At 41.5% G+C, this 26,970-nt stretch overlaps 1 protein-coding gene across 2 annotated transcripts in view; it reads left to right on the top strand.

The window, feature by feature from the left end:
- HDAC8 (histone deacetylase 8) overlaps positions 1-26,970 on the top strand; it is a 234,292-nt gene that overhangs the window by 180,618 nt on the left and 26,704 nt on the right. Inside the window, exon 10 of one of the 2 annotated variants that reach the window (XM_041741093.1) lies at positions 23,839-23,944. The exons of the other annotated variant lie outside the window; for it this stretch is intronic. Coding sequence (XP_041597027.1) covers positions 23,839-23,944 — 106 coding nt within the window. The remainder of the gene's footprint in view (positions 1-23,838; positions 23,945-26,970) is intronic. 2 annotated transcript variants of the gene reach the window in all.

Raw genomic sequence — 26,970 nt, forward strand, 5'->3', positions numbered from 1 at the left:
CAAAATGGATTTATAAAACATGATCCAACTATATATTGTCTGTAAGAGAAATAGTTTAAATTCAAAGTCACACATAGGTTGAAAGTAAAAACATGAGCAAAGATATATTATACACACAATAATCAAAACAGCAGGGTGGCCATACTAATATGAGACAAAATGGACTGTAAAACAAAAATTGTTACTAGAGACAATGAAAGACATTTTATGATGGTATAAGTGTCAAGCGTCAGGAAAACATAACAATTATAAATATATGTATGCACCTAATAACAGAGCCCTAAAATACATGAAGTAAAAATTGAAGAATTAATGGAAGAAATAAACAATTCAACAGTAATAGTTGGAGATATCAATACTCCATTTTCAACTAGACAAAACAACTAGACATAAGATCAACAAGGAAATCAAAGACTGGTGCAATACTAAACCAACTGGACCTAATAGGCATGTATAGAACATGCTACCCAACAATAGCAGAATAGATCATTGCACATGGAACATTTTCCAGGACAGAACATATGTTAGACTACAAAATAATGTCTCAATAAACTTAAAAGAATTGAAATCATACAAAGTACTTTGGAATGAAAGTAGATGGAAAGAAATGAAATTAGAAATCAATAAAAGAAGATAATTAGAGAAATTCTCAAATATGTGGAAAATAGCACACTCCTAAATAACCAATGGGTTAAAGAAAGTTAGGAAAGACTTCAAAATGGATCAACCAAAACATGCCAAAAGTTATTGAATGCAGTGAAAACAATGCTTTAAAAGAAATTCATAGTTGTGATTGTGTATGTTAGGAAAAAGAAAATATCATGGAGTGCCTGGGTGGCTCAGTCAGTTAAGTGTCTGACTCTTGGTTTCAGCTCAGGTCATGATCTCAGGGTCCTGGGATTGAGCCCTACATGGGGCTCCTCACTCAGCAGGGAGTATGCTTGTCCCTCTGCCCCTCCCCCTGTTTGAACTCTCTCTCTCTCTCTCTCTCTCTCTCTCTCTTTTTCTCTCTCTCTCAAATAAATAAAAACCTTTTAAAATTAATAATAATCTAAATTTCCACCTTTAGAAACTAGAAGAGCAAATTAAACTCAAAGCAAGCAGAAGAAAGGAAATCATAAAAATCAAAGCAAAAATGAGTAAGAATAAATAGAAAAACAATACAGAAAAATGAATGAAACCAAAAATAGATTATTTGTAAAGATCACCAAAATTGACAAACATTTGGTAGACCAAGAAAAAATAGAAAATACCCAAATTATTAAAATAAGAAATGAGAATGGGAACGTTACTACCAACCATACAGAAGTAAAAAGGAGTATAAGGGAATACTATGAACAACTGTATGCCAACAAATTAAACAAATTATATAACTTAGATATAATGGACATATTCCTAGAAAGTGACATACCACAGAAACTAATTCAAGAAAAAAAATAGAAAATCTGAAGAGACCTATAACAAGTAAAAAAGATTGAATTAATACATAGATGTTTTTAATCCCACAAAGAAGACTCCAGGCATATATGATTTTGCTGGTTAATTTTACCAAACATTCAAAGACTTAATACCAATCCTTCATTTAAAAAAAAATAGAACAGAGGGAGCCTAGGTGACTCAGTTGGTTAAGTGTCTGCCTTCAGCTCAGGTCCTGATCCCAAGGTCTTAGGATGAGCCCTGCATCAAGCTCCCTGCTCAGCAGGAAACCTGCTTCTCCCTCTCTCTTTGCCCCTCTCCCTGCTTGTGTGCTCTCTCTCTCTCTCCGTCTATCAAATTAATTAAATTTAATTTAATTTTTAAAAATAAAAGTAAAAAAATAGAAGAGGAGGGGCACCTGGGTGGCCCAGTCAATTAAGCCTCCAACTCTTGATTTTGTCTCAGGTCATGATCTTGAGGTTGTGGGACCGAGCCCCCTGTCAGGCTCCATGCTCAGCAGGAAGTCTGCTTGGGATTTTTCTCCCTTTCCCTCTGCCCCTCCTCCCACCCGCATTCAATGTTCTCTCTGTCTCTCTCTCTCTCTCAATCAATATTTTCAAAAACAACAGAAAAGGAGGTAACATTTCCCAGTGCAATCTATGAGGCCTACCCTGATACCAAACTAAACAAAAACCACAAGGAAAGAAAACTACAGACCAATATCTCTTATGAATATAGACACAGAAATCCTCAAAAAAGTAATAGCAAACCAAGTCAGGCAACATATAAAAAGGATCATAACCATGACTGAGTACAATTTATTCCAGAAATGCAAAGTTGTTATCACACCTGAAAATTAAATAATGAAATATACCACCATATCTGTAGAATAAAAAACCAAAGCTATGATCACCTCAGTAGACACAAGAAAAATCATTTGACAAATTCCTATACCCTTTCATCATAAAAAAACACTCAACAAATTAGAAATAGAAAGGAACTTTTTCAACCTGATAAAGGGTATCTATGAAAAATCTACATCTAATATCATACTTAATACTTAAAAGGTAGAAAACTTTCCTCCTAAGATCAGGAACAAGACAAGAAGGTCCACTCTTGCCACTTATATTCAATATTGTTCTAGAATTTTTAGCCAGGGTAATTGGAGAAAAATAAATAAAAGGCACCCAGATAGGAAAGAAAAAAGTAAAGCTGCTATTTGTAGATTACATGATTTTTACATGATTTTTTATATAAAAAAATCCTAAGTTATCCACAAAAATATTGGAGCTAAAAAATTCATCCATATGGCCAAAATCCAGAACACTGACAACACCAAATGCTAGAGAGGGTGTGGAGCAATAGGAAATCTCATTCATTGCTGGTGGGAATGTAAAATGGTACAGCCACTTTGGAAGACAGTTCGACAGTTTCTTACAAAATTAAATACTCTTACCAAATGATCCAGCAGTTGTGCTCCTTGGTATTTACTAATAGGAATTGAAATTTTATGTCCACATAAAAACCTGTGCACAGATATCTAGAGCAGTTTTATTCATAATTGCCAAAACTTGGAAGCAACCAAGATGTCCTTCAGTGGGGGAATGGATAAATTGTGGTACATCAAAACAATGGAATGTTATTCAGTGCTAAAAAGAAATGAACTATCAAATCATGAAAAGACTTGGAGGAAACTTACGTGTATATTACCAAGTGAAAGAAGCAGTCTGAATGGCTATATACTGTATACTTCCATGACATTCTAGAAAATGAAAAAGTATGAAAACCATAAAAACATCAGGAGTTAATGAATAGGCAGAGCACAGAGGATCTTTAGGGCAGTGAAAATACTCTGTCTGATACTATAATGATGAATATATGTCATGTTACATTTGTCCAAATCTGTAAAATGTACATCAAGAATGAACCCTACAGTAAACTATGGACAATTGGATAATAATGATGTAAGTTTATTATCAATTATAACAAATGCACCACTCCAGTAATGAGCCAAGCCATCTATGTATGTGTGGAGGCAATAATGAGCCAAGCCATGTATGTGTGGAGGCAATAGGTACTCGGGAAATCTCTGTACCTTCCTCTCAGTTTTACTGTCAATCTAAAACTGCTCTAAAACAATTAAGCCTTTCTTAGGGGCACTTAGGTGATTCAGTCAGTTAAGTGTCCAATTCTTGGTTTTGGCTCAGGTCAAGATCTCTGGTCATGAGATCAAGCCCCCTGTTGGGCTATGCACTCAGCGAGGAGTCTGCTTGAGATTCTCTACCTCTGCCCCTCACCTACATGCTCACACTCTCTCTCTCTCTCTAAAATAAATAAATCAAATCTTTAAAAAAATAAAATTTTTAAAAATGAGCCTTTTTTAAAAAATGAATTCAGCAAGTTTACTAGCTACAAGATCGATATACAAAAATCAATTTTATCTTCATAGGTTAGCAATGAACAATCCAAAAATGTAATTAAGAAAACAATGCCTATTACAATAGCATTAAAAAAAATGAAATAGGGCAGCCTGGGTGGCTCAGCGGTTTAGTGCCACCTTCAGCCCAGGGCGTGATCCTGGAGATCCAGGATTGAGTCCCGTGTCGAGCTCCCTACATGGAGCCTGCTTCTCCCTCTGCCTGTGTCTCTGCCTCTCTCTCTCTGTGTGTGTGTGTGTGTCTCTCATGAATAAATAAATAAATAAAATCTTTTTTTAAAAAAGAAAGAAATACTTATAAATAAATAGAAGAAATGCAAAACGTGTACAGTGAAAACTACAAGACACAGTTGGATAGAAATATATCTTGTGTTCATGGATTGGAAGATTTAACATTCTTAAAATAACAACACACCCAAAATTGATCTATCGATTCAACATAATCCCTATAAAAATCCCAGCTAGTTTCTTTTTGAGAAATTAACAAATTGATCCTAAAATTCATATGGAAATGCAAGAGACCCAGAATATCTAAAACAGTCTTAATAAAAGAACAACACAGTTAGAGGTTTTATGTTTCCTGATTTCAAAACTTACAATAGTCAAGCCAGTGGTGCTGGCATACAGAGAGATCTGTAGATCAAAGGAGTTGAAATGAGAGTCCAGAAATAAACCTCTATATCTATGGTCAATTGATTTTTGACAAGGGTCCCAAGACCACTCAATGAGAAAATAATAGTCTTTCCAATGAATGCTGCAGGGGTAACTAGATATCCACATGCAAAAGAATGAAATTGGACTCTTGCCTCACACCATATATAAAAAATTAACTCAAAATGGAGCAAAGACCTAAATGTGAAAGCTAAAACTATAATACTCTTTGAAGAAATGTAGGTGTAAATCTTCATAACCTTGAATTAGCTTCTTTAATATGACACCAAATGCCCAAGGTACCAAAGGGGGATAAAACAGATAATTGTGCTTTTATCACAGGAAAAAATAAAGAAAAAAACATAAACTGGACTTAGTCAAAATTAAATACCTCTGTGTTTCAAAGAACACTATCAATAAAGTGAAAAAACAACCCACAGAATGGGAGAAAATACTTGCAAATCATAGGACTGATAAGAGACTTGTATCCAGAATGCATTTTAAAAACTCATACAAACTCAATACTAAAAAACAAAATAATACAATTTAAAAATGGGCAAAATGATATGAATCAACATTTCTGCAAAGAAGACATACAAATGGCCAATAAACAAATGAAGAAATGTTAAAATCACTAGTCATTAAAGAAATGCAAACCAGAACTACTATGAGATGCCACTCCACTCTTACTAGGATAACTATAATCAAAAAGACAATAGCAAGTGTTTGCAAGGATGTGAAGAAATTGGGACCTTTGTACATTACTGATGGGAATGTGAAATGGTGTAGCCTCTTTGGAAAATAGCCTAGCAGTTCACAAAATTAAACATAAAGTTATCAAATGACCCGGATATTTTAGTTCTGGATATTTATCCATGGATGTTCACACAAAAACTTACAAAATTTCATAGCAGCATTATTTATAATGGCCAGAATGTAGAATCAGCTCAATGTTCATCAACTGATGAGTGGATTAACAAATGTATATCTATACAGTGGAATATTATTCAGCCATAAAGAGGAACAAATGACTGATAGATACTACAATGTGGATGAATCTTGAAACATCACGTTAAGTGAAAGAAGCCAGACACAAAAGACTATGTGTTATATGATTCTATTTATAATAAATATCCAGAATAGGCAAATCCATAGAGATAGGAAGTATAATAGTAATTGGTAGGGCCAAGGAGAAGGGGAAATGAATGCTTCATGAATACAGGGCTTTTTTTTCTGGAATGGTGAAAATATTCCAGAATTAGTGGTGATGGTTGCATAATCTTGGAAAAAAAGACTACTTTTGAATATCTAAATTGTGTATTCTAAAAGGGTGAATTATATCCTCAAGGGGAAAAATAGAAGGATAGATTTGGCCTATGGGCCATAGTTTTCCAATTCCTAGTTCTACAGCAATGGTTTTTGGAGTCATACAGATCAGAGATAGAATCCTAACATTCAACCATGAGCTCTGTGACCTTGGACAAGTGACTTAACAGGTTTAAGCCTCACTTTTCATCTTTCTATAATGGGGATATGCACAGGACCTCTCTCATATTGTGTGAGAATAAAGTTAGGTCAAATATAAACTCCATAATAGCATTCTTTCTCTTGGGCCTAGCACTGGCTTGTGTTAAATATACATGAATGAGTAAATAAAGCTTTAGCACAGTCACTGGCTCACAGTAATAAATAATAATAGAAAACCCTTAAAAAAAAAAAAAGAAAACCCTTATATATCATTTGCTGCATGCCAGATACTATTCTAAGTGCTTTGAGAACTTTATCTCATTTTAATACATAGTGCTATCATCATCCCCATTTTCCAGATGAGAAAACTGAGGCACAGGTAGTGTAAGTAACCTGCCAAAAACCACACAGCTATCAAATGGCAGAGCCAAAATTAAAATTCAGGTCATCTGGCTCCAGAATCCCTGAAATAAATTTTGAGTGTGAATATGATTATCGTCATCATCCAGTTTAATACATATCCAAGTATACTGATCCCACTTTTCCCTATAGTATCTGAGCACACACTAGCACTTCTCCTTCCCCAGCATTTAATTTAAGGTAAGGATGCTCCCCAAGTCTCTGATGTTCTGCTAGAAAGCATATTCATTCTTGTTGTTTATGTACTGTCTGTCTTTTCCACTGGAATGTGAGCTGCTCTATCTCCTTTACCTACCAAATGCACACATTTGTATTGCCTGGCTATAGGGGGCACCCAATAAACATTCTTAAGTAAATGAATCAGTGAAATAAATAAACTAAGGTCCTGGGAGCTGTGGGGAAGACAAGTCCAACCCCAGGAGCTTATAGGCTAGTGGATGACCTAACACATGGACATGAGCATCTATCACACTCTGTCTCCTCTCTTCTTTCACTTCCTGCCTTCTCTCCCAGAACTTTCAGACTGTATGTGCCCTGACCATTCAGATTCCCTATTCTCTTGCACACATTTCTCCACCCCGCCAGGACTTCACACTCCTTGACAGTGGCCCATGTTCCAACATACATCTGCCCACTCTCCTGGCTCTGCCCATCCAAACGTCTCATTCCCAATCCCTGCCTATACCCACCTGCGGCATCTGCTGTGTGTTGTTAGCATGATCAAACTAATTTTCACTAATGTATGAATCCTGCCAGAGCAATCTAGGGTATGTGATTTCTTTAAACATTTTGTTCTGGGAACTTTCAAACATATACACAGTAGAGAGAAGAGTATAATATCACACACACCCCCACCCCCGCCATGTACCCATCACTCAGGTTCAACAATTATCAACATTCTGCCATTCTTATTTTTCCTATTCCCCATTTTTTAATGAAGTATTTTAAAGCAAATCCCTAGTACTATACCATTCCACAATTGCTGGCCTATAAATATTTCCATATGTTTCTCCAAAAGATAAGGACCTTTTCTTAACATAACTACAACACCAACACCAAACTCAACAAAATTACTAATTCCTTAATATCATCTGATACCAGTCACTGTTGAGTTTTACCCAATTATCTCAAAAATACTTTCTGTATGGATTTGTTTAAATCAGGATCCAAACATGGCCCATACTTTAGGCATATACTTTTTAGTGTTAAGGCCACTTGGTAGAATTTCAGGCCTAGAAGAGTCAGGACTACTCAGCCCAAAGCCTCTCTGAACATCCCAGATTTTCTAACCCTAGGAGCTTCAGGGTGGCCTCTCCCTTGCTAGAGGAAGGAGCAAGCCATCCAAACCCCTCATCAGATCTTTGTTCCCCAAAAAAGGATGTAGTGACTGTAACCTCAGAGTGAGATGAGGAGGGGAGCAAAAGGAGAGTCAGAGAAATGCCTTGAAACTAGCCTTCTGCTCTGCCTCCTGTCCAGACAACCCCAAACCCCATTCCCATCCTGACTGACCTCAGAAATATTTGGTTCAGCTGTGTAAATATAATCATAATTACAGTCATTCCTGGGAGCTGCTTTCCATTATGCCTAATTACAGTACAGCACAATAATCATTAGGTGTATCATTAAAGATGTGTCAGATTGACTTTGTCATGAGTTTTATTTGATTTCCATTCAAAACTGCTCCAGTACGCACAGGCATCAGAACTTGTTGCTCCTAGTCCCTACCAGGGAGCAGGAGACCAGCTGTCTGCAAGCCAGCAGCTAAGCATCTATCTCATCCAGTTCCATCCTGTCCCCTCTTATCCCAACCCCTCTCCTCCCATTCCATCCCATCCTTTCTACTCTGTGTTCACTGGTTTCCCTGTAGCCCAGGCCAAAGGTGCCTGCCTGTCCTTCCTCTCTTCCCCTCCACAGGCTGCATATCTGAGCTTGAGGCAGAATGATTCACACTTACAAACAGAAACCAGCAAAACAACAAAACCCTGCAGGCTCTGCCAGCATCAACTGCTGCTTTCCCTGTCTTTTTTTTTTTAAGATTTATTTATTTATTCATTCAGAGAGAGAGAGAGGCAGAGACACAGGCAGAGGGAGAAGCCGGCTCCATGCAGGGAGCCCAACACGGGACTGGATCCCCAGTCTCCAGGATCACGCCCTGGGCTGCAGGCGGCGCTAAGCCGCTGCGCCACTGGGGCTGCCCTGCTTTCCCTGTCCATAGGGATCTCAGTCAAACTTACTGACTCAGTGCGTGCAACATCTTCATTATTCTCCCCATTTGGGGGATAGGGAATGTGAGATAAGTCAATGTGTCCAAAGTCACTGAGTTCACCATTAGCAGAACCAAGAGAACCAGAGGCTGTGGCTATTGAGCTGGAGCTTCTGTGAGAGCCAAGGCCAGGTCAGGCTCTGTCGATGAGCATTCCTCTCTGCTAATGGGTGCATTTTCAATTTTCAAATGTACTAAATGATGCTGCTGGGCAACTTCCTGAGAAGCAAGCACATGAGAGTTGAGGGATAGGAGTGGAGAACCATACTTTTCTAGCTCGCGTTTGCAGGCTGTGGGAACCAAGCCAATAGCCTGGACCAGAAAGGCTCCCAGACCCTGGTACATTCTCAGGCTGCCCCTGCCAGTGGGTTTCTTGCTGCCCGCCAACACCAAGGCAGTCACTAATCAGGCAAACCAGTGTGGAAGAAGCATGTATACCATATCAAATCTTTGCCTAATGAGCGTTCCTTTGGGGTCCTGTGCAGATCCAATAAATGAATTCAGTGCGTGTAAGCTCAAATGCTCATTTGTTCAGCTAGCCTTGAATGAGAGCCATCTTTGTGCCCTGCTCTGTGCTAAGTAAAGCTACCATGGGCTTCTTGCTTCTGAGAGCTGCACAGTCTAATGTGGAAGAAGGGCATATAAACAAATATGTCAGAGAAAGCCAGAGAACTATAAAAGGCCTTGCATAAGCACAGAGGAGGGAATAAGGAACTTCACCTTTGGGAAGTCCACAAAGACTTCAAAGATGTTACATTTCTGAGTCTCGAAACCTGAGTAGAAATGGTCTAGGCTGAGAAGGGAGGGCCGAGCATTGTTTCCAAAGAGAACAGAAAGACAGGACAATGCAACAGAGCATGAAGGAACCCAGGACCCTTTTGCAGATGGAAGGTCAACGACTTTCCATTAATGTATCTCAAGGCCTTAATAATTTAAAGTCAAACTTCCAGATGGACCATCACTCTAGTTTACTGATTTGCCAAGACCTTTGCTTCCCCGCCCTGCTTTTGTGGCAGCCTTTTGGCTTTTTTTGTTCCTTTGCATTTAACTTAAAAACTGATGCCAAAATACGCCGTTTCAATTTGTTCATTCTAAATTTTGCACCGATCACACTGGCCTACTGAATGGTTTAACTATATGCTCTAAGCTTCTCAAAAAACAAAAGGAGTCCTTTTTTCCTCCTAGAATCAAACCCAAGGAAGCAGGGCCTGCTGTGGGGAAGGATAGTACAAAATCTCTGAGGACACCTGGACTCCATGTGCTAGGCCTTTGTTGCCCTATGTCTATTCTCAACCAAATGGCCTGTGTGTTTAGCTGCTGACTGCCATCTTCGTTAGAGGGACATTAAAACACTGTTGGTTTGGGGCACCTGGATATCTCAGTGGGAAGAGCATGCAACTCTTGATCTTGGAGTCGTGGGTTTGAGCCTCACATTGGGTGTAGAGATTACTAAAAAATAAATAAATAAACTTAAAAAAAAACAGTGCTGGTCTAAGTATGGCAAGGTAATGAATCATCCTTCTGTGAACTCTTAAATAAACTATTGGGGATGAGTCACAGTATACCTTTATTAATTTGCTGAAGAACGTTAGCCACATCTAGAGCATTGAAGGGACCCAACAGCCCCAAGTTAGTTTTTGTAATCAAAGTGAAACCCCCTCCATTGGTCTGGCCTCTAGAACTTTTCACAAAATTTTTTCCATTGATCCTCATAAACAGCCCTTTAAAGCTGGCAGGGCAAAGATTTGTGTTCCCATTTTACCAATGTGGAGACTGAGCCTTGAGGGGTTAAGTGATTCCAAGTGGTTCCAATGATTGGAAACCAAACTCCCAATCACATTGCTGGGAGCTTTTCTACTGCCCAGAGCTGCCTGCTCCTGAGCCAGCCTTTCCTTCATATTGGGGTGGATGTGAGTAGAGGCAGCTCACTCATTCATGGGACATCTGACTGAGGTTAAGCACACAGTCTATAGGCTCCTTGTACTGTTCACAGCACAGTCGCCTTAAGAATGACCTCCAGATGTTTGCCATGTTAGCACCAAACTAGCACAGTAGATAGAGTGATAAAGACCAATCTCAGGAAGCAAATACCCCTCCAAGATATAAGTCATTTACTCCCTTCTTTCCAGCAGGATCAGGTTCAACCTGCATAAATCTATTTTAGTGTATTTTAATTGCTTGTAAGCTAAGTGTTTCCTGGATATGCCACTGACCATGAATAATTAGAATCATTTCAATGACTGGGTTTTTGAAAGTGAATGGGAGGGAGACAAAAAGGGGCTGCTTAGAAGGGAGAGTCATTTGTTAAAAGGCTGAGTGGGAGCATTGTCTCAGCCTTCTCCAGTTTTGTATTTTTCATGATGTCACTAGAGCTGCCTGTTTTTCAGCTACTCTGGCTGCCCTTCATTTTTTATGCATCTCTCAAGTTAAGTAATGCCAGCTGCTGACGACTGGGCCCAAGTGGCCACATGTCAGAGTCATTCATTCACTCAGCAAAGATGTATGGAGCACCTACTATGTACCAGGCCCATACCACATTTCAAGGATGAAGAAAAGAATAAGGCCCAGTTCCCAACCTTAAGGAGAACACTGCCCAGAGTGGGAAACAGGCATATAAACAAGCAATTACACTCTAATGTAATAAGTGCCAGAATAGAGAAGTTCACAATGAGCTGTGGGAATCCAGAGGGGGAACTTGCTCCATCTGGGGGAGTTGGGGCTCATACAAGAGAGAAGCAACATTTAGCAAGGGCTGAAGGGAAGCAGAAGAGTCAATCAGATAAAGAGGAGTGGGAAGAGTGGCTACAGTTCAGTGTGGCTACAGTGTAGGGATTATGGCGTGAACCATGGTATAAGACTTGAGAAGTCAGTTGGATCAGACTGTAAAGGCCTTTGTATGTCCTGCTTTTAGAGTTTGGACTTGGCCCTACAGTCAGTGGGGAGCCAATCACAGTTTCTTTTAAATATTTTATTTATTTATTCATGATAGACACAGAGAGAGAGAGAGAGAGAGAGAGAGAGAGGCAGAGACACAGGCAGAGGGAGAAGCAGGCTTCACTCAGAGAGCCTGACGTGGGACTCGACCCAGGGTCTCCAGGATCAGGCCCCGGGCTGCAGGAGGTGCTAAACCACTGAGCCATCCAGGGATCCCTGCAACCAGTTTTTTAGGTAAGGGGAATGACATGATCAGATCTGAATTTCTGACAGAAAACTTAAGGAGGGCGGGGAGACCAAGAAATCAGTTAGAGGCTGACTCAGAGAGCACTTCTTTGCTTTGTCTTCCCCTCTGTACTCCAGGAGCTCCTTGCCTGCACATCTATCATGGCACTTACCACAAAGCATTAGAATTAGAGTTTCCACTGCTGTCTCCCCATCTACTCCTTGAGGGCAGAAGCTGGGTCTCATTCATCTCTTTGTGCCCAGAACCTGGTACGCAGGAGTGCTCAGGAGATGTTGGTATCAAGTGAATGAGAAAACAAATGCATCAATCAGTTCTAAGCAAATACCACCCTGATTTGCTCCCAAGTAACCACTCCGATGGCTATATCAGAGACAAATCCTACTCTGATGTATCAAGTCCATCCATGACTTTTCCACTGATTCTGCCAAGCCCATCAGTCTATCATTCTCATCACAAAGAGAAGATGTGCTTACAGAGAAGACAAGAAAGTTGCTTACAGAGCTGTGCTGGTGCTGGTTATGACCCAGTACTGTGTTCTTTCTCATAAATTAATTTGTGATGACTTTTCTAAAATATATCTTCATTCTTCTTCCTCTGCCTTTCTTACCTTCTCTCCCCTCCTATTTAAATCTTACTCATCTTTCAAGGCCAATTCAGTTTCCAATCTCCTCCATGAAATCTTATCCATTACCCATCCCCTACACTCAGAATTAAGAATTCCTACTCGAGTTTCCATAGCTCTAGAGAAATGATTCACCTCTAACTCTCATCTTCTTGTAGTTACTCCTTTAGATGTCTGCCTTCTCTACTAGACTGTAAGCTCCTCAAGGCCAGGGATTGTCTGCTTCATCATTGTCCTCGAGCACCTCCCACCCTGCATCCTACCCAAACACATAACCAGTAAGTGTTTTCAAACAGTAACCAAAACATATTGCTAGTTACCCAGCTGCCCCCTGAGAAAAACTCTGTCTTCTTGCACATGGTTAGACATGGGTTTTTTCTTTCACCTGACAAATGGAGAGGGAAAAAAATCATTACTCATCAAACAATGAGAATGTCTCATAAAAATGAGATCCCCTAATCTCTATCCCTGAATCCCATATCACCTTAGGTATTTTGAAAGCACAAAATCCTGTGCCTCTAAACTAAGTACAAGCAGACTGACCCATTGACGGTTGTAAGTTCAAACCTTTTTGCTGAGGAACTTACTGTATGATGGAACTCACCTATGGTGCTGAGTGAACAAAAAGAGAAGATGAACGTTCTCTTTGGAAAGACTTGTACTGTATTTGCTCCACTTGGAATGCATTAAGTATCACATACCAAGAATTCAAGTTTTCCAGGTAGAAATGTCAAGCAGACAGTTATAAATGCAAGCCAGAGCCTGGGGATAAATAATGAACCCATGGATGTAGGATCTCCTGCATATAAGTGATTAAAACAACAGCAAGAAGTTTAAACTCTTGCAGAGAAAGGGGGAAAAGCTGAGAGCAAAACCCAAGGCACCTGTTAAGAGACAAGTGAAGGAAGATGACCCAGGGAAGGAGACTGAGAAGGAAGAGCGGTGGTGATGAAAGAGAAGATAATGGCACAAATGAGGGGGGTAGTTGATGATATGTGCTGGAAAGAGATCAAATAGGATAAGTGATAACTGAAAAGAAGACAATAGGTTGGCAATTAGGAGGTCACTCTTGGTCTCCTAAAGCAGGTATAGCAAATATAGGACACATATGACTACATCTCCCCAGCCCCCACACTGACACCATGTACCCCCGTGAATTACATGATTGTGGAATTTTCTTGATGAACCTAGACACAGCCTCAGAACCCTTCCCAACACAGTACCCCAAGCAGCTACTACCTATCAATCAGAGTTGCCAACAAGCTGAAATCTCTTTGTCATCCTTTTTCTATAAAACATTTCAGTGGAGATGTGAGGAAGAAGACAGACAGCTGTAGACTAAAGTGTCTGAGAAATGAAGTGGTCCAGGTGGTGAAAAAAAGAGACATTTGAATAAGTTCAGGAGTGAAGGTATAGACAGAGGGCAGTTGCTTGGAGTAGTATAAAGATCAAGCCAAGGGAGCATTTACCAATCTGCCAGTAGAATCCATTTTCAAGGTCATCTTAATACTTGTCCAGCAGCCAGCCAGGTAAAGCAATATACTCTCCCCTCTTCCATTCCCACCTTAAGGAAAAGTTGATGTAAAAAAAAAAGCTTCATGTGTAGGCTTGTTTCCAAAATACTCATTTAATTAACAGAGACATATGGTATAACCAAAGTTGGCCCTGCACATATTTCTGAAGGAGGAATTCTCTCTAATAGTGGAAATGTGAGGACCAGCAGTGATGTGGGGAAGGTATTAGTCTTGGCCAAACCCTTTCCCAAACCCCTGAAACTACCCTAGTCAAGTGGCAGCCACCCATCCTTGTCTCTTCTGCCACCTCCTCTGTACCTCTTTCCTTCCCTCAACAATGTACTCCATATTCATCTCTTCTCCTTTCTGTCACCTTTGTTTCCCTGCCTTTCTTGTTCGATCCCACCACTTCCAATTCCTCATTCCCTTCTCCTCTCTTCCATTTAGTTTTTTTAATCCCTTTCATTTGGGGGTATCCTTCTCTTCTTGATCTCTCTGCCCTCTTCCTGATTTCAGGGTTTGTAGATACAGAATAAGCTCTTTGGAACTCACCCTCATGCAGTCTCAAGGGGCATTTTTAAAGAAATCTAATTTTACTACTGTCCACTACATGCAGAACTCCTGTTTCTTTACACAGTTGATAAAACACAATAAAATAATATTATGATCTAGCATTAAATAACATTTACTGAGCATTCACTATGCTCCAGGCACTGTTCTAAGTGCTTTACATGAATTAATTCATTTATTGTCACAACAACTCTGTAAGGTACATTCTGTTATTGTCCCCATTTTACAAATAAAGAAAGGCAAGACACAACAGTCAGGTGACTTATCTAAGGCCATACAGCTAGTAAACGGTGGAGCAAAAATTTAGGGCTCATCCCGTAATACTCCAGAAAGCTCACTTTTTTAACCATGCTGATTGCTTCATGGTGTAATGGAAAGCCCAACTGGGCTGGAAGTCCAAAGCCATGGTTAGAGTTTATATCTCTTACTCAGCACCTAATAGAACATGCACAAACACAAACACACATATACACATAACCACATAACACACACAAATTACTGTGGATTGACCTTAGTGAATAAATAATACACTAAAGGGTCCTATATATGTGTTCATGAAGCCTATAAGTACTTTAGGTAGTGAAATAAGGCTAGTTAACACTGGACATATGCTTTGTTTAAACAGAATTGGTGTTCAAATAAGCTAACATTCCCCCGGTTTACCTGATTATTTTGCTTAATAAACATTTTCTATACCAATAGTTAAAATGCCATTAAAACATCTGAATAATAAAACTATTTCCATGGCGTATTCGTTCATTCACTCATTCATTCAAACATTTTTGGGCACTGGAGCCTCACCATAAAACAGTTCTTTTTTTTTTAAGATTTTATTTATTCGTGAGAGACATGGGGAGAGGGAGAGAGGGAGGCAGAGACACAGGCAGAGGGAGGAGCAGGCTCCATGAAGGGAGCCCGATGTAAGACTCAATCCTGGGTCTCCAGGATCGCGCCCTGGGCTGAAGGCGGCACTAAGCCGCTGAGCCACCCGGGCTGCCCCCATAAAACAGTTCTTAAGTGCTAACTCTGTGTCCAAGGGATGAAATGATTAATGCAGATGGAATACAGATGTAGTCTAGATGGGATGCTTGGTTTCCATCCTCATGTCCACCATGGTAACGTCTTATCTCCAACAGCCGTATCTTCCTAACCTCTCTTGGTTATACACTGAACACTCCTAATTCCCCATTCCCCTGCCTACAAGCAATTGCCTTTGATGTGCTGCTTCCTGCCAGTTCAGTCCAACAGCTGATGGGGTTATTATTTTTGTTTGTTTGTGTTATAAAGCCATGGTAATAAAATGTACCCCTAATAATACCACTGCAATTTTATGTTCTTAAAATGTACCATAAATGATATATATAATAACTGAATTTCCTGTAAACAGAATTTTTTTCTGGGGAAAGGAGAACTTTTTTGTTTCCATCATGGTTAGGCCAAGGCTCTTTGATGGAGTAATTGGTGATATAGGAAAGGCTGAGAAGCATCATACAAGACCATATTATGGTTCAAAGCACTGGTGCTATGTTATTCTGGTTGTGATGAGTTCTGTTCACAGAGTAATTCAGGACAAGAAATGCTCTTCCTGGTTAGGGCCCACGTCACAGTCACCAGCCAACTTCCCCAGCTGAAAGCAGAATAAAGTCTCAGGGATCTGTAAGAGGGATTGGCACAGGGGGTCCTGGTCGTCTCAGTCGGTTAAGTGCCTGCATTCTGCTCAGGTCATGATCCCAGGGTCCTAGGATCAAGCCCCGCATTGCATAGGGCTCCCTGCTTGGGTAGAGTCGGCTTCTCCCCCCCCCGCCCCTCCCCCTTGCTTGTGTGCTCTCTGGTGCGCTGTCTCTCTCTCTCTCTCTCATAAATAAATAAATAAATAAATAAATAAATAAATAAATAAATAAAATCTTTAAAAAGAAAAAGAGGAATTGGCACAGACCTTAGGCTTACCCTAGTGGAATCAAGTCTAATTTTTAGGAAAAGGCAAACCTTGAGTTAACAATGAAAACTTTTAGAGGGGCTTGGAGTATTATAAAAAGAGGGCTGGCTAGAAGCAGTATAACTGTTTCCCCTAGCGACTAGGAGAAAGGAATACTGGTTTAACCACGGGAGCGTATTCCTTTAAGCATCTTCCTCATGCTGAATCTCATCCCTAAGACTGTGAGATTTCACTTTACTGTTCTCTTTCTTCCTCTCTAGCTGTTCTTATCTTGCCTATTCATTGGATCTTTTTATCCCCCTACCACGTTAGTCCTCAGCCATGACCTCACTTCCATACACCATCATCACATCTTCAGCTGCCTGCTAGGCATAGTGATCCAGATTCCCTCTTATAATCTCAAACCCAACTAAACCCAATCCCATTGCCTTCCCCTAGCCATACGAGCTCTTTATGCTAATTTACCCCAGCTCTGTCAGTAGCACAAGAATTCTCCAGCTCAGCCAGACTCAAAACCTGGGAGTCAACTTTGACTTCTCCATTGTCTCCTTTCCTCCCAAGCCAATCAATTACAAAAGTCCTGGTGACGACAAATACCCACCATTTGCTTCCACATGGATTGAACTGGAGGGTATTATGCTGAGTGAAATAAGTCAATCGGAGAAGGACAAACATTATATGGTCTCATTCATTTGGGGAATATAAAAAATAGTGAAAGGGAATAAAGGAGAAAGGAGAAAAAATGTGTGGGAAATATCAGAAAGGGAGACAGAACATGAGAGACTCCTAATTCTGGGAAACGAACAAGGGGTGGTAGAAAGGGAGGTGGGCGGGGGGTGGGGGTGACTGGGTGACGAGCACTGAGGGAGGCAGTTGATGGGATAAGCACTGGGTGTTATGCTATATGTTGGCAAATTGAACACCAATAAAAAAAAAGTTCTGGTGAGTCTACCTTTACAATGTCTCTTTCCCATTCTCTCCATCTCCACAAAAATCACCCTTGTTCAAGCCCTTGTTATCTCTCCCTTGAACTATTGCAAAAGCTACCACACTGGTCACCCAGCCTTTCTATGCTTGCTCCCAGGTTTCCTAAGGCACAGATCTAATCCTGAGGCTGCCCCAGTGCCTGTTACAGCAAGTCCTGTCTCCTCAACCTGGGATTCAGGCCTCTCATGCTCTCCTTTGCCAACCTCAGCTAACCCACAATCCTTGCTGGTCCCCAGATTTGTCCAGCAGTCTCTTGCTTCCACTGACTACCTCCCAGCCCATCCCATTCCTGCCAGTTTGCAATCACCCTGTCTTTCAAGACCCTAATTCTCAAAAAAAAAGACCCTAATTCTCTCTGCTGGATGCAAATTTTCTCGGAATCCCAAACACATTTTATCTTCTTCATTCAACAGGCCCTATGCTAGGAGTTATAGGTAAGATAAATATGAATAAAACAGTATTCTTCCCTTGTGGAGCTCTGGGGCCAGAAAGACAAACATAACTAACTCTAAATCCCTATCAGGCTGCCTCCGACTCCTATCTTATGCGCCCTTCTCTTCAGCCTATAAATATACTTAAGACCTTCTCATCTTAAATCATCCACCTTACCCCAGCCCTACCCCATGTCAATCTCTTAAAAAGTATATTCATACCATCATTTTCATCTCCACTTCCTCCTGTTCTGACTCTCCAGTCCACTCCAGTCAGGCCTTGTCCACACCCTCCACTGACTTGACTACAGCAAAGTTCTGCTTCTCATGGACAATTCAGAAGACTGCCTTCCTTTTACTTAATATCTCTGTAATATCTCAAATTGTCGCCAGAACTGTTCCCACTCCCTCTGTCCACCTCTGAAGTATTGGCTGTTCTCCATGATTCTTTCTTTGTTTCTCTTCCCTTCTCTCTCTGCAGTAAGCCTCTCCTGCCAGCCAAGGCAGTTTGTCGGCAATTCTCATCCAATTTGTTTATCACTAACAACCCCCAAATCTCTAAAATGTATCCTGTATCATAGGCCCAACCTGTCCCCTAAATACCAGAGCACTATATCATTAGAATCCTGACCCTCAAAATGCTTCCTGCTGAACTCCCCACATACACATATACCTTACCACAAGCCCTTGTCCTCTGCCTGTACTCCTCATCTCATTAATGCACTTCTTACAAAGTCAAGAAATCCTCGACTCTCTCTTCTTTCTTACTTTCCACATCTAATTTATTGTTCAGTCCTATTGATGATATTTTTTCAGTTTTTCAATCTCTCCATTCCTCCCACAACTGTTATGGTTCATGCCCAGATACCACTCATCATGGCTCTACACCAGCCTGGTCTCCCTACTTGCATTTCTCCCCTCAAATGCTGTTCCATTCTCCACCCTGTAGCCAATGAGTCTTCTAAAGGAAACAGGTGACCTATCCATTCCCTCATTTATAAACTCCCCCAGGTTTTCATTTCCTTATCCCACAAATAGTTATTTACCAACTACTAGGCACAAGCACTGCTTTGGGAACTGGCAATACAGCAGGGAAGCAGGGAGCAATACAGTGTTCTGCCCTCATGAACCTTCTAGTCTGGAATAAGGCCAAATGCCTGAGTGCGGGGAGTGGGCAGCACCTACTGTGAAACTCATGCCTGCCTTCCCAGACTCATGTCCTAATTCTCCTTATGCCCTACCCTCAAGCCATATCAGATTAATTTCAATGCCTAAAATGTTCTCTTCTGTTCCATGCTCCTTGCCTTTGCCCAGGCTTTCTTGGGAATGCCTCCCTCCCAACCACCATACCCTATTTGCAGACTACACCCCCCTACACAATCATTTTTCCTGAGGTAATTTAAAGGCTTCCTATAGGTAGTGCTGATCTCCAGAATGACCTGGGTTCAAACCTCAGCACTACACATGCTGTGTGACCTCTGTCAAGTTATCTGACTATTCTGCACTTCAAATCTTCATCTTAAAATGGAAATAATTATAGTACCCCCATATGGGTTGGTTGTGAGAACTAAGTTAGTTATAAAAAGTGCTGAGACACTTTAGGTGCCTGATACATATAAGCCTTTAATAAATGTTTTTCTTACTTTTATCTTTAGTCTTATTGTTGTACCTCTCATCACACTATTCTATAATAACTCTTCCTACTAAACACGTCTTACTGTCTTTGTAACCCATGAACTTACTTGGTCAAGCATGTAGTAGGAAGAAAGAAGGATAAAAGGATTGGCAGCTCCAGGTCTATGGCTTGGTTTCCTGTGACCAAATTGAATTATGAGGCAATAAAAGCAAATTTAAGACTTCTTCTAAATATCTTCTTGACTGAATATCTAAGTGTATATATACTGTTTGCATTGCATGAGCAATAGCTAGAAAGGAGTGATGAAGAAAAGTGCCTTGAGCTGGGCTGACCTGAATGAGAACTGAGCTATTTCATTTTTTTTATTAATTGACTTTTGGGTCCAGAAAGGATCAACTACCCTACGGTCGCCATTACCTTCAGTTCCCATCCCTCAGCCCCACTTCATACTTTCCATTTGCCTCCTTCCTACTACTGTGTTCCCCTCAAAAAAAGTATAAACTGAATCTCAAAAAGCAAAAGGAGTGCTGAGGGAAAAGGGGAAGCAGTGGAGAAGGGTTAGCACTTCCCTCCTTCCTTTGCTGAGATCAAAGTCAGCATTTTGACTGGAAGGCCAGCTGGCCTCTTTTATCCCCGCTCCACCTGTCTGGGAATGGGACTGCTGCCTGCCCATTTCCTTTCCTCTTCAGGGCTGCAAGGCAGTTTCAGGGTGGGGCCTCAAGCTATTTCTAGTGCTGGCCAAATCCCTCCACCCCACTATCTCCTTTGCCTTATGTGATCAGATTTCCTTTCCATCTCTCCAGTAACAAGTGGCGGGAGCATAGGGCAGGAAACGGTGAGAGAAGTCAGTTTCTCCACAGGCCCTAGGTGGAGCTAACCGTTTAAGCAAGTGGAGAGGACGCTGGGGCTGCTGGGCTTTGTCTAGCAGGAGGAACAGATTCTTCTTTCTGCATAGCCACCCCAAGTAGTTGGCCCCAAATCCCCCAGGGTATGGGTGAGGCACCAGTTAGGTAAGGGCCTCTTGCCTCAGGAAAAGGGAATTCACATGGACTGAAGTCCTACTATGTTCTGGGCCCTGTGCTAGGCCCTTTTGTTTATATCATCTCAGTGGTTTCTAACAACCCAGCCAGGTCAGCATTTATTATCATTCCTCTGGTAGCAATGACAAAAGAGAGATTAAGCAGCTCGCCTGAGGCACATGACTAAATCCTGATAGAACATCCAGCTCTGTCTGAATCTAAAGCCAGTGCTCTTTCCACCTCATCATGCTGCCTCAAGAGTCCAGAAAAGCTGTTAATATCATGAGTTGGCCCTTTGCATTATTCCACAGAATTAACTGAACAGCCAGCTAAATCTTTTGTGAATGAATTTCATTTAACATAACTTTAAAATAAAGGTCTAAGGGGAACCTTTGATGACTTGAGTTCAATTCTACAGAGTGTATGACAGAAGTTTCTGCCTTTGCAAAGCTCAAACTCTAGTAGAAAAGGGTTAACGAGTGCCAAAATAAAAGCATGATATAACACAGAAACAGCGAAATGCCATGAGAGACAGAGGGGGAAATAGGGCAACACCTTTGCCTTAGATATAGCCTCTCCCTTCCAGTTGCCCATCCCTTCCCTTGGCCCCAAACAAAGCCTCCTAAGGCTGGGACCAGCCAGCTGCCATGTTGAACTTGATCACAAAACAGAGACTTTCTTAAATCATCAATGTCCCCTAGCCTAAGAATAATGCCAATAAGCAGGACCTGGGCATAATATTTCATTGGCAAAGGTGGAGAGATGTCTAAGAACCCAGGCTTGGTTATTACCTGCAACCAGCCTGCCTCAGCAAAGAATGGGTAAATAATGAGTTAGTTAAAGCCACGTGCTAATGCAGCCAGATCAAGAGCCTTAATCCCAGTCAAACTGAGTTTTGTTACATAGGAGTCAGTTCTGACCCCAGCTGACCATCTTGCAACCGTGTGCTCTTAGTTAAAGAAGAAACTAAAGCAGTAGAGTATGGGTAACCACATTGTAGGCATTCACAGTGCAGGCATATTGTTTCACTCAGCCCTAAACAGCTCACAACATGTCTTGCTGACGGAGGATCAACAGTGTTCCTCTGCCTTCATAGATGGAGGCAGAACATTCTCCCCTCCTATACAGGGAGGCATCCTGCCTCTGATTTTTTTAAAAGATTTATTTATTCATGAGCGACACAGAGAGAGAGGCAAAGACATAGGCAGAGGAAGAAGTAGGCTCCTTATAGGGAGCCCAAAGTGGGACTCAATCCGGGATCCGAGGATCATGCCCTGATCTGAAGGCAGACGCGCAACCGCTGAGCCACCCAGGCGTCCCCTGCCTCTGATTTTTATAGCACTTTGATGTTAGGGATTTGAGTCCTCTCACAGAGTGGTTACTGCATTGCATCTGTCTTTCTTCTATTGCTCTCTCTAAACCCATCTTTCCATACCCGTGAAATGAGTGTACTACTTGACACCCCTTGGAGGAAAAGAGGTCGCCTAAGGAGAGAGTGCCTGTTTGAAACCTTCCTTTCCAGAGCCAAGCCCACGAGATCCTCGAACTTGGACTGAGGGGCCCTCCTTAGCTAAAAATACAAACTTCTCAAGTTTCTTTGATCATAATAGGAGGTTAGTTTCTGAATGTATCCCCCAGGTAACCCCTCTTGTGTTTTCCATATATGGGTTTGGTGAAGATGATCTCCACTCAAGGCTTCTTCTATCTCCAGAACTCAGAGCTTCAGGCATCAGAACGTAATTACTCCAGCAGGAAGGCCCCTCTTTCCTTTCCATGTCCATCCATTTTTAAAAAGGCATTATAATTAACATTGAGAGAGTCTTGGACATTTTCCTTAAAATTAAGTGTGTAGAGTTTTCCATCATGGATGTGCAAAAGCCATCTACCCATCAAATTACCCATGAATTCCATAAAGATACTCTTAGAATCCTTAGAGATCTTCCACAACCTCTCCCATGGTGCCAGACATACTTCTAGACTCTGAACAAGGATAATTTCGTGGCAAATGCAATAACCCTGGGCTTCTCTCAAATTCATGACACATATCCAGATCCCTTTTTTCATGCACTGTCTACCATTTTTCCCATGGAATTTGAATCCCCCTGTTTTACTTACTGCCTAACAGTATCACTATTGAAAGCATGTAACGTTAAGGACCATATGCTCTCTCTCCAGAGACTATGCACAAATACTATTTCTGTTAAAAACTAAGCTGAAATAGTAGTTTTGCATACTTCTCATTCAAAGACTTATCCCAATTGAATGATTCCCTTTGTCGTGTTGTGTTTTTCCCCAAGCGGGCCCTAATAGAGAAGCTGAATCCGATATTGTGACTTACCAGAGGTCACAAGGAATCATCTAGTGAGCTAGAAATAGAATCCAAAAACCTTTATTTTGATTCCCTGAATTTAAAAACAAATAAACTCTACTACAGAGAAAGAAAAATTGGAGAAACTACACTTGCTTGACATTCCTGGGTCAGGGAATTCAAGGCAACCAACACTAACAGGCAACTGCCATAGTCTGTGAGGATTAGGATGTGAATAAGACATAAATGCTGCCTGCCCTCAAGGAGCTGACATTACAGTGCAGAGAGATCAGGTCACTTTTGAAAAACCTCTATCCAATGCAAAATGTGCTTATGAAGACTTAGTGGATCCCAGAGGAGATCGTGCCCATCTTCATAGTCTCCTCAGCAACCAGCATAGTGACCCACATGTGATATGCAGGCAAGCACTATTTGTTGAACAAGGGCCAAAAAAAAGGTACCAACAGAACATTCTGGGAGTTGTTAGAAAATAAGGGACAGCTTTGTGAAGGAGGTGACATTTGAGCTGTGCCTAGAAGGATGGGGAGGTTTTACACAAGCAGCAGGAATTGGGGGGGGGGGTGCTTTTGCAGCCCAAACAAAGAGCAATGGCAAAGATCCTAAGGGGGTGACAAAGCATGGTGTGATTTGGGAGAGCCCAGAGCAGGCCAGTGTGACTAGAGAACAAGAGGCAGTAAGAACTAAGGCTAGAGAAAGAAGTTAAGACCTAAGCAGAGAGAACCTTGAACAACAAGTTAAATAATTTAGCGGTGAACTGTCACTGCAGGTTTTGAACAAGAGAAATGGTACCACAAGAACAGGGCTGCCTGCTGCATCATCCTGCTCAGCCCACCTGGGCCTCCCTTGCCTTGTCAATAGTGATGGTTTTCTTTTGATTGTTTCTGTGAGTATGTAGTTCGATTTGGAGGTTTTCTGTGGTTTAGCATTTTTTTTTTTTGGCCTTTCCCTTTCCCTTACAGTTTTTCACAGCATATGGTCCTGATTATGTGTTGGAAATCACGCCAAGCTGCCGGCCAGACCGCAATGAGCCCCACCGAGTACAGCAAATCCTCAACTACATCAAAGGTGAGCACCACCCCTCAAGTCTTGCCCTCCTCATGCCACCCAGCTTGTGGTGGCCCATCAGTGGGGGCTTCCCTAAATACCATTTGTCTTTTGGTGGCTAATCATTTCACTGACTTAGAAGGGAAACATCTTCTTGGCCTGATAGCTTGTAGTTGGAATTCCACACTGACCACTCTGATGGGATTGTCATTTGGCTAGTTAATGTCACCTTCAGGGGGACAAAAGGTTTACCTTTAGGCACCTCCAGTGAAAGACCAGTTCTAAAGTGTGCCCTGGAACCTTTTCCTTTTAAAAGAGCAACAATAAAACCCTATTTTTTGAAGATTTCGTTTATTTATTCGAGAGAGGGAGAGAAAGAGAGGCAGAGACACAGGCAGAGGGAGAAGCAGGCTCCATGCAGGGAGCCCGATATGGGACTCGATCCTGGATCCCGGAATCACACCCTGAGCTGAAGGCAGACACTGAACCGCTGAGCCACCCAGGCATCTTAAAACCCTCTTTAAAATGAGGGAAGTTCAAGCCAATTCAGACTTAAGGTAGAAGGAAGGAGGGGCTCACAGACATTGTGTTCCAGTGTAGTTACTTGGTCCAGTATGGCCTTGAGAGACTGTCCACCTACAGTGGATAGTCAGGATTCTGGTGCCCTGAGGGTGGGCTCCCCAGTCTTATACAGAGCACTGGAGATGGAGTTGTTGCCTTATCCTGCCCTTCCCTCAGCCTAGCCTACAATTATTCTGGCTTCTGGCCAGAGGGAAATGGCAATCATCAGGTTATTATCCTTTTGATCACACTGTCCACCAGCTATTTAAGGATGCTGCCCTTAGCTTTCCAGTAGAGCCTCCCTCCTAACCCCAATTGCTACTCCACAACTCAATTCACTTTATCTACATTATAACGTCGTGCTGGTGACCCATTTTCCTGTTTAATTGAATTTGTATGTATGTGTGCATATTTTTTTGGATCCTAATTGTAGTGTTAACAAGATAAGGGTATCATATCGCCCATCTTGTAGAGTGAAATTCCCATGCTTATTCATATAACGACCAAGATAGCAACAATTCTCCTACCTTTGACTCCCTAGTTGGAATAGAATCCAGCATGAAAGGGAGGCCTGTACTGTATCAGAGGTAGTCTGAGGGAATACATTGTGTCCTAGGGAGTTTTTGCTGAGGGTTATATTGAGACCCTACCCTTTAGTAGTGTCCAGTCTGTGACAACAGCCAAGTCCTTGGGCAGGGTCTCCATGTCCCAGGCTCCTTTGGCCAGAGAAAATTTTCTAAGCTCATAAGTCAAAGACCTGTAAGGTTAAGCTCACAGCAATGCTTATCGCCTCTCTGGGGTGTCCCATAACACTCAGCCTTCTCTTGACCCTATAGTTTCAAGCCACCTCCCTCTAGCTTCTCGGTAGATATCAACCCCACAAATTCTCACTTCCTAACCAAATCCTCCTCCCTTGTGCAGTCTTTAAGGCCTTTAAACTCTTTCTATTCCTGGCCAATCCTTCTCATTGTGCTGCAGCCCTGATTAACACTAGTGCTCCAACCCTAATTTCTTCCTGCCCCTCACAGACCCAGGACACTTTTTCTGTTTCCTTTGGGACTGATCCTGGACCAACTTCTCTTACCCCTCTTCTTCAACCTTGCCATTTTCCCCCCATCCTGCCTCTAAATCCTGGTAGAGAACAGACAAAGCAATAGAAACAGAGAAACTAAACAAGCCTCTGCAGCTTCTTGCTCACACCTACGTATGTGCAGATATCTGTATGCCTCATGCTTTCTTGCACACATACCCAGACACATATCTCCAGAATGATGACATCTTGCTATTGGAGAAATGGAAATAATAAGGGAGAGAAGACATAAGGAAGGTAATTCAAAGGGAAGAGAATTAGGAAAGGTAAGGAACATAGAAGAGTAATAAATTTTTTAAAAGATTTTATTTATTCATGAGAGACACACAGAGAGGCAGAGACACAGGAAAGGGGAGGAGAAGCAGGCTCCATGCAGAGAGCCTGATGTGGGACTCAATCCTGAGACTCCGGGATCACATCCAGAACCATCCAGATGCCCAACCGCTAAGCCACCCAGGCAACCCAAGAGGAATAAATTTTTAAAAGACTTGAGATAAAAGATTACTTTGAGAGTTGGGAAAAAATAATAGGAAATCTTAGAGGACATGTAAGTTACATGTGAATCAAGATTTTTAAAAGATCCTGACAGGTTATAGCAATATTCTGATTGTAGCACAATGAAATTAAACTTGGAGAAAATGTGGCATTTCTATACACTAACAATGAGACTGAAGAAAGAGAAATTAAGAGTCAATCCCATTTACAACTGCACCCAAAAGCATAAGATACCTAGGAATAAACCTAACCAAAAAGGTAAAGGATCTATACCCTAAAAACTACAGAACACTTCTGAAAGAAATTGAGGAAGACACAAAGAGATGGAAAAATATTCCATGCTCATGGCTTGGAAGAATTAATATTGTGAAAATGTCAATGCTACCCAGGGCAATTTACATGTTTAATGCAATCCCTATCAAAATACCATGGACTTTCTTCAGAGAGTTGGAACAAATCATCTTAAGATTTGTGTGGAATCAGAAAAGACCCCGAATAGCCAGGGGAATATTTTTTTTTAATTTTTTTAATTTTTTATTTATTTATGATAGTCACAGAGAGAGAGAGAGGCAGAGACACAGGCAGAGGGAGAAGCAGGCTCCATGCACCGAGAGCCCGATGTGGGATTCGATCCTGGGTCTCCAGGATCGCGCCCCGGGCCAAAGGCAGGCGCCAAACCGCTGTGCCACCCAGGGATCCCTAGCCAGGGGAATATTAAAAAAAGAAACCATAGCTGGGGGCATCACAATGCCGGATTTCAGGTTGTACTACAAAGTTGTGGTCATCAAGACAGTGTGGTACTGGCACAAAAACAGACACATAGATCAATGGAACAGAATAGAGAATCCAGAAGTGGACCCTCAACTCTCTGGTCAACTAACATTCGGCAAAGCAGGAAAGA

This window comes from Vulpes lagopus, chromosome X (assembly GCF_018345385.1).
Source record: "Vulpes lagopus strain Blue_001 chromosome X, ASM1834538v1, whole genome shotgun sequence".
Taxonomy (NCBI): domain Eukaryota; kingdom Metazoa; phylum Chordata; class Mammalia; order Carnivora; family Canidae; genus Vulpes; species Vulpes lagopus.